At 35.7% G+C, this 7,632-nt stretch overlaps 1 protein-coding gene across 1 annotated transcript; it reads left to right on the plus strand.

The window, feature by feature from the left end:
- Positions 1-3,852: 3,852 nt before the first annotated feature.
- Positions 3,853-6,896, plus strand: LOC107842531 (protein trichome birefringence-like 3). The gene is made up of 6 exons (XM_016686428.2): positions 3,853-4,180; positions 4,274-4,511; positions 4,675-4,846; positions 5,373-5,572; positions 5,670-5,828; positions 6,259-6,896. The coding sequence occupies exons 1-6, from the start codon at positions 3,997-3,999 to the stop codon at positions 6,590-6,592; spliced, it is 1,287 nt and encodes a 428-aa protein (XP_016541914.1). The 5' UTR covers positions 3,853-3,996; the 3' UTR covers positions 6,593-6,896.
- The last annotated feature ends 736 nt before the right edge of the window (positions 6,897-7,632 follow it).

Consider the following 7,632-nt stretch of genomic DNA (forward strand, 5'->3'; position numbering starts at 1 on the left):
ATGATTCTGCGTATCTTGAGCGACAAAGAATAGCAGCACGCCCTTGTCCTTGCTGGACAAATACATTCCATCAACGGTAACGACCTTTCTGACGCGTGAATATCCATGGATAGAAGCCCCAATCGCCATAAAGTAGTAAATAAACCTGTCCGACTCCTAATCTACCATAAGGGAATTTATAAACCCAGGATTGAGGTCGTTAAAAAGGTATGAAAAGGCAGGCAGCATTGTATATCCGTGCTCGGGTGTACCTCAAACTATGTTCTTCGTAATGACGCCTGCCATCTAACACTTCTAACAGCCAGGCCTATAATGTAGCTCCCTAAATACGATTCGCTTGACCTTTTTCAAGGTTGGACCTTTGTTGTCGACAAAAAAGTTCAAAATAAGTGAGGCAATAACATCCGCGGTGACATTCTTGTGCTTTTCTGTGACATTATCAACGCCACAACTATGCTCTCCCACATACTTATGGATATAAAACCAACTTGATTCTCCGATCGCACATGCGCGCACCATCCATCGACAAGTAGGATCTACACACCTCCCTCTCAAGTATTTCTTACAACTCTTCACCATTGTGTAATTGAAAGACATTTCCACTGACGCCTTCTTTAACAAAAGAATCAACGTTTTCTTATCCTTAAATGTTTGTCCTACACAAAGATTGGTGCCGTCTGAGAAAGAGTGGCTTTTTTGTCATCCGAACTGCCCGTCCTCACCTCCTCCATTCTCCTTTTCTTCATAATCATCACTATTATCCCATTCATCACCACCCATGCAATCGTATTCCATTGACGTATTATCCACTATTGGGGATGGGGGTGGGGCTGATGTGGAAGCTTTTTCCCGGGACCTTCCAACAACTTTAACCCACAATATAGGTCTAGAATTATTAGAATCAACGCAAAGCATGTATAATTTCACGTTTCTATCATTCCTTATAAACGTTGGATAGATTTTCCTCCTCCCGTTCATCAAGTAACTAATTACCACATCGCTTTGATCACAGCTTGATTCACCGCTCTCCATTACACTTTTAACAAAATCGACATATGAACCACTGCGACGAAGGGCAATGGACATTGTCTTCTTAGACGCGGTTTTCCAACCCCAACATTTAGGAGTCTCCTCCCATTCACCAGAAAATATACCACCAACAACCATGTATTCTATAATAGACATGATATACCTAGATGATAGTATTTAATAGGCCTAAACAGTGGTTTATGAGCCTAGACTCCATAGACTGTAGTCGTCTTCTTCTTAGCTGCTTTTCATACAGTACCTGTTCTCGCCTTTTCCATCGACCATAGGAATAATCCAATGGATCACAACTTAGAAACAACCTAAAGAGTGTTGGAATGTTTCTATTGAGCCAAGAATCGATTTCAAAATGTGGGACTGATTTTCAAGCTTTTTGTATGAAAATGGATGAAAATTTAGGGCTAAAAATATGAGAAAATGACTTAAAACAATGGAGATAATATCACTTTCCAATGGATGCCGGAAAAATCGATGAAAAATGGCCAGAAAATCGAGGGAATGACGGGAAAACCGGGCGCTTGGTAGTGGATTGGTTGAGAAGCTTCATATTTTTTTTGAAAAAAAATTAATTATCCAATATTTATATTTTTGGACATGGACTAAAGTGTAGTTTTTAAAAAATAGGAACTGAAATGAGAGAGAAACTAAAGTGTATATTTTTAACTCGAGTGCTTGCCATTTATTTTTGTGACCCATTAGGGTGTCTATTTGCTTGATTTTTGAAAACTAGTGTCTAAATATAAAAAGAAGTTCTAGAAATGGCCTTTTAGCGAAGAACCCCCCGAAAGACTCCATAAAAGATAGAAAGCTCTGCAACCAGAAGAATTCACATGCTGTATATGCTAGTATAGATGTCTGTAGATGGTGCAGTATCACATATAACTAATTAAGGACTCATATGATCCAAAAAATCTAGTGTTTATATCAAACAAATAAATGCACGATATATATTTGCACATAAAGTTTTAGCATCATAATTGATTAATATACATTCTCACCTTATTTTAGCACCTAGTAATGATTTTCTTTTCTTGAAAAACCTAAGAACGATAAGTTAATATATGATTTGTTATAAATACAGAACTTTGGTAAATAATATTTTTTTATTAGGGAAACTAGGCTCTGCATCTTGCTATGGTTGTTATGTCCTGGTCAGAGTCATGAGTGTTTGGTTCAGATGAATAATTACAGGAAGAGTGTTTGATTAATGGCTATTTAATAAAAGATCAAATAAAAAGGAATGATTAGACTGATTCTGAGATGAGGAAATAGTGCTAACTATTTAATCGGGTAAATGTATCTGTCTTTAACAAATCATTAGTTAATTACTCACTAACACTCAAAAGAAAAGATACAGCATATAACTTGCCAGTCAGAAGATGCTTCTTTGATAGTTAGTTCTTTATATGATTGATATGTGCATCTCACTTGTTTCATTATTAAATGACCTTCAATCTTTAGTTCCATTTGCAAGCATAGTCTACCTAATAATACATGGAAATATATTCCATGGGGTTTTAACTAATTAACAAATCATTAGTTAATTACTCACTAACACTCAACAGGAAAAAACAGCATATAATTTGCCAGTCAGAAGATGCTTCTCTGATAGTTCTTTATATGATTGATATGTGCATCTCACTTGTTTCATTATTTAATGACCTTCAATCTCTAGTTCCATTTGCAAGCATAGGCTACCTAATATATGGAAATGTGTACCATGGGATTTTAAAATATCTGTCTAAACATGTGAACCGTCGCGGAGCAAGAAATTTGAACTATAGGATTTTTAAAATACACACTTACGTGCGTGAATACTCTCAACTATCAAGGTGATTCTATAACTTACATGTACACAAAAATGTCTGCTTTATCCTACGTATATAGTGTAGTTTCCCGGCAAAGCCGATTCAATTGAACCCCTTCAACGCACTTAGTTTTGCCAATATATGTTTCCTTAAGTCACGAAGAACCTACTCGAGTTTTTTTTTTTTTTTTTTGGGTAACCAAACGATTATATTAATCACCAAGGCCAACGTTACATAACCACAGCAAAGAAAGTCACTCTGCTGTATCAAAGAACTCTATAGATCTAGACTATATACACAGAAAAGCTCAAATAATAACAACAATCTCGCTAGGCTAGTCCATCTAAGTCAAGAGTTCTCTGTAAAATTACAACTATTAGACTACAAATACAATGTAAATCTTTCAGAACTTTTTGCCTAATTAATTTTGGTGGACTAAGTTAGCTGATCCCTTTACTGGCAGGAGACAACAAGTATCCAGTGAAATAGTCGAGATGTGCCTAAGCTGGCCCGATATCTCCATATAAATGAATATTGGTTGATATCTATCTGTAGCAGATTGACAGAAATACCTCTCCAATTATCTTTGTGACTGTCTTTCTCCAGTAGCATGTACAAAAATACATGTATTGCACATCCCAAAATGAGGTAAACTGTTTGACAAATAAGTTGAACCTATTGTAGCAGAAACATCTGTTAATGGGAATGACTGTAAATGCAAGCCATAACTTATGAGACAGGAAGATGGAGACTTAAGACAGCAAAAATTGACATTCCTACAGCAAAAAACTTTACCCACCTACTTATTGGTTCTGTCTGGAAGTTACACAACAGTGGGTATACTATTTTAAAATTAGTTGTTTTCGTTACCACAATATTTTTATTGCACACATGACTCATAAGAATGCTCAAAATGTTTGGGACCTTTTCCAACTTGCTATTAAAATATAGTGTCCAACCATACATGACTTAAACTTCACTCCTACTCAAAAATCTATTAAAACAGAAGTCCATCAAAAGCTTATTACATGTCCTCATCATTCTGGTGCACTTACATTAGTCCTTGTTGAAGTAAATAGCTTCTAATTTACATCCTAAATTAAGCTTTTTCCCACTGTGAGCCCATATTCACTCTTTCATCATGGGATGGGCAAAATATGCCAGAGGAAAGCCTTCTTTGCCTGTAATCACAGGAATTTTCTGTGCATTAGCATTTTTTGTTTTATTGTATACTGAAAGGATCACTACTTATTCTTCTGGTTCTCTTTTTGGGATCAAAACTTGTCCTAGAAGAAATGATGTGAAGCTTAAAAAACATCATACAGGTGCCCCTGCAGATTCTTTATTATTTTCAATTTAAAATGTGCTGTCCTGATAATTTTTTGTCATCCTGAAAATTCATTTACTTGGCTTAAAAGGTAGCAGAGAATTGAAAAGCAGTCCACTAGACAATCCAACAGACGATAGGTTTGAGTTTGATCCTGAGGAATGCAGCCTCAATAACGGAAAATGGGTGTTCAATACTTCGATTAAGCCATTTTACACAGAGAGAACTTGTCCATATATTGACAGACAATATTCTTGTACTAAGAATGGACGAAACGATTCAGATTATCTTCACTGGGAATGGCAGCCTGATGACTGTATCTTGCCAAGGTTAGCAAGTTAATTGAAATGTCATTTTCGATTATCTGCTTTTGCAGAGAATTTTTCATGCAAATGAAACAGATATATATAGTATCGTCATTAGCTGTTGTCTCAATTATTCATACAGAAAGTGAGAAAGATGTTACACTAAATTCCTAACAATGAAATCCAGGTTTGATCCTAAGATCGCCCTCAGAAAAATTCAAGGAAAGAGGATAATGTTTATAGGGGACTCAATACAGAGAAATATGTGGGAATCTTTTGTGTGTTTAGTTCAATCTGTGATCCCACAAGGCCAGAAGTCTATGAAACAAGGTCGGGTTTATTCTGTCTTCAAAGCTAAGGTAATCAATCATCAAGTCAAGGTAAAAAAAAAAAAAAAGAAATTATGCTTTTTCAAGAAGAATTTAACTAGTTGTATATATCCTTAGTGTAAAGAATTCACCTGATCAGTGAAATTTAACACGGGTTATAGCATTTCATTACTTTATTTTCAGGCTGCCAAAACAGATTTTCTACAGAGATTACATGATATTGCAGATCAATTTAGCTTGATAGTGTAAAAGAATCTGTACAATACCAGTGCACACAAATTCAACTATTCCAAGAAAGCACTCAAGCTTATTGATTTTTGTTAATTTTCAAAATGCTAACAGGTCACACACACTGAGAAGTATAAAGAATTTTCACACAAACAGTGCATAACATATCATTAATATAGTCTATGTTACCTTATCTGAAAGTACCTGCCAATGACAGGTAAAGTCAGGCTGATAGTCCACAGAACTTAGACTATTCCAAGAATTTGCTCAAACTTGTAGATTTTGTTGACTTTCAAAATCTGCAGCTAAACATTTTGATATTCCTCAGGAATACAACGCCACCATTGAATTCTATTGGGCACCCTTCTTGGTGGAATCAAACACAGATATTCATATAATAACTGATCCAAAACGGAGAATCATTAAAGTGGATTCTATTGCGGGGCGTGCCACACAGTGGTTAGGAGTAGATATCCTTGTTTTCAATACTTACGTTTGGTGGATGAGTGGCCTTAAGGCCAAGGCACTGTAAGTAATTGAAACACTAGTTTTTGAAATTTCCAAAAGAATGTTGAAACAAAAGAACTTCTACCTGTATTTTTAAATGGCTTAAGAAATGATGCAGATGGGGAGAGTTTGCAAATGGAGAAGAGGGCTATGAAGAATTTGATACTGCTGTTTCTTACAAGCTAGCATTGAGGACATGGGCAAATTGGATTGATTCAACAATTGATACTAACAAAACAAAGGTGTTCTTTACCACCATGTCACCTACGCACCAAAGGTACGATTGTGAAGTATTTTCAAGTCCGGAATGATGCACGTTGCTTGCTATGTGCTACGGGTTAATATACAGAGTACACATAACTTAAAGAGAAAAGGGTCAAAACTATGTCTCAGTTTTACCTTACATTATACTCCGAGGAAATTCATTATTCGTACCATTTCTGTTAGCTAGTTGTCTCGTATTTTCCCTTACCTGAAGTAATAATGGAGGGTAATTTTAATCCACTAACAAAAGATAAGTCAAATTCGAGATGATTTGTTAATCGTAAGGATGTGAATCTCCCAAAGTATAATGGAGGGTAAACTTAAGATATTTCCTATAGCAGAGGAGTTAATCTGAACTTTTTTTCCTTTAAGTTATATCCTAATAGACATTGTTACAACTTGTTTGAGCTCAAAACTCACAGCAGCATCTTTTCCAAATTCAGAAATGAAGATTGGGGGAATATGAATGGTATCAAGTGTTTCAACGAGACAAGACCAGTGATGAAGAAAGGGCACTGGGGAGTTGGTTCGAACAAAGATTTGATGAAGGCAGTAGTTGATGTAATAGGGAGGATGAAAGTTCCTGTTACTGTTCTTAACATCACACAATTATCTGAGTACAGAATTGATGGACATGCATCGGTTTACGGTGAATTAGGAGGCAAATTGCTATCTGCTAAGCAGAAAGCAGATCCATCGCATTTTGCAGATTGTATACATTGGTGTTTGCCTGGAGTTCCTGATACTTGGAATAGAATGCTTTTTGCATATTTGTAGCCCACCAGTATGGATAGCAAAAGAAACTCTCATGTTAGGAAAGCATACTTTGTTCTTGTTTCTTTCCAAATTTGTCTGAATTTCTTATAAGTACATTGAATCAATATGGTAAAGTAAATGAAAGTTACCATGTGTGAAAATGTAATCTCTGAGTTGCCATGAGTCCACTTGGAATACGACTTTGAGTAACCTAGGGAGCTTTGTGGTGGACTGCCATATTGATCTCTGACGGTGTTTGTTAGCATGTCTTGAAATTGTTGGGACCATCAACGTGGCTACAAAAATAGACTGATTTTTGTTTTGAGTGTTTTCCTCTCTGACTTTACGATATTATTCTTGCTAGTTTAATCTCTCGAATTAAGGTTTCCAATTGGATCTTCTTCCTTTCTGAGTTTCTTACGGCCCTCTCTCTTCAAAACAGTACCCCGAAATGATTCAGGAAGAATAGTTGACCTACAGCAACTTTAAACTCTCATTAACCATATGCACCGTTTTTTCCTTTTAGGTGCAGCTAAACATCATATACTATCATCACTTCTAGAGAGAGGAAATGAGAAGGTCGAATTTTATACCCTGAATGGTATACTAAGTGTGTTATCAAGGCACAGCTGGTGGATATTGGTATACTTTCTCTATCTAATGTCTAAATTGTACCATTTTTGGTCCATTAGTTGACCTCAAAATTTCAGTTGCATTGACATAAAAAAGAAGCTTCATAAAGATAAACAAGAGAACGAAGATACTATAAGTAGACAAATTACACTTAAAAATCTTGACTTTCTTGCAATACTCGATGTAACAAATTTTGCTATTTCGAAACTACTAACATTTGTAATTTGATAGAAACATTGACAAAACTAACCAACTGTACCCAAAATAACAGAATAAAGGAACACGAATTAACCTCTCTGTCCATGGTGATGCATGAGATTAGAATCTCAGCATAAATGTTAGCTCTTTGAACCAGTGAATAAAATTCAATTACTTCTTGTATACAACTATATCATATCTTTCCTCTATGCGACACTGCAATAAAACAT

Source organism: Capsicum annuum, chromosome 9, assembly GCF_002878395.1.
Source record: "Capsicum annuum cultivar UCD-10X-F1 chromosome 9, UCD10Xv1.1, whole genome shotgun sequence".
In the NCBI taxonomy this organism is placed as follows: Eukaryota; Viridiplantae; Streptophyta; class Magnoliopsida; order Solanales; family Solanaceae; genus Capsicum; species Capsicum annuum.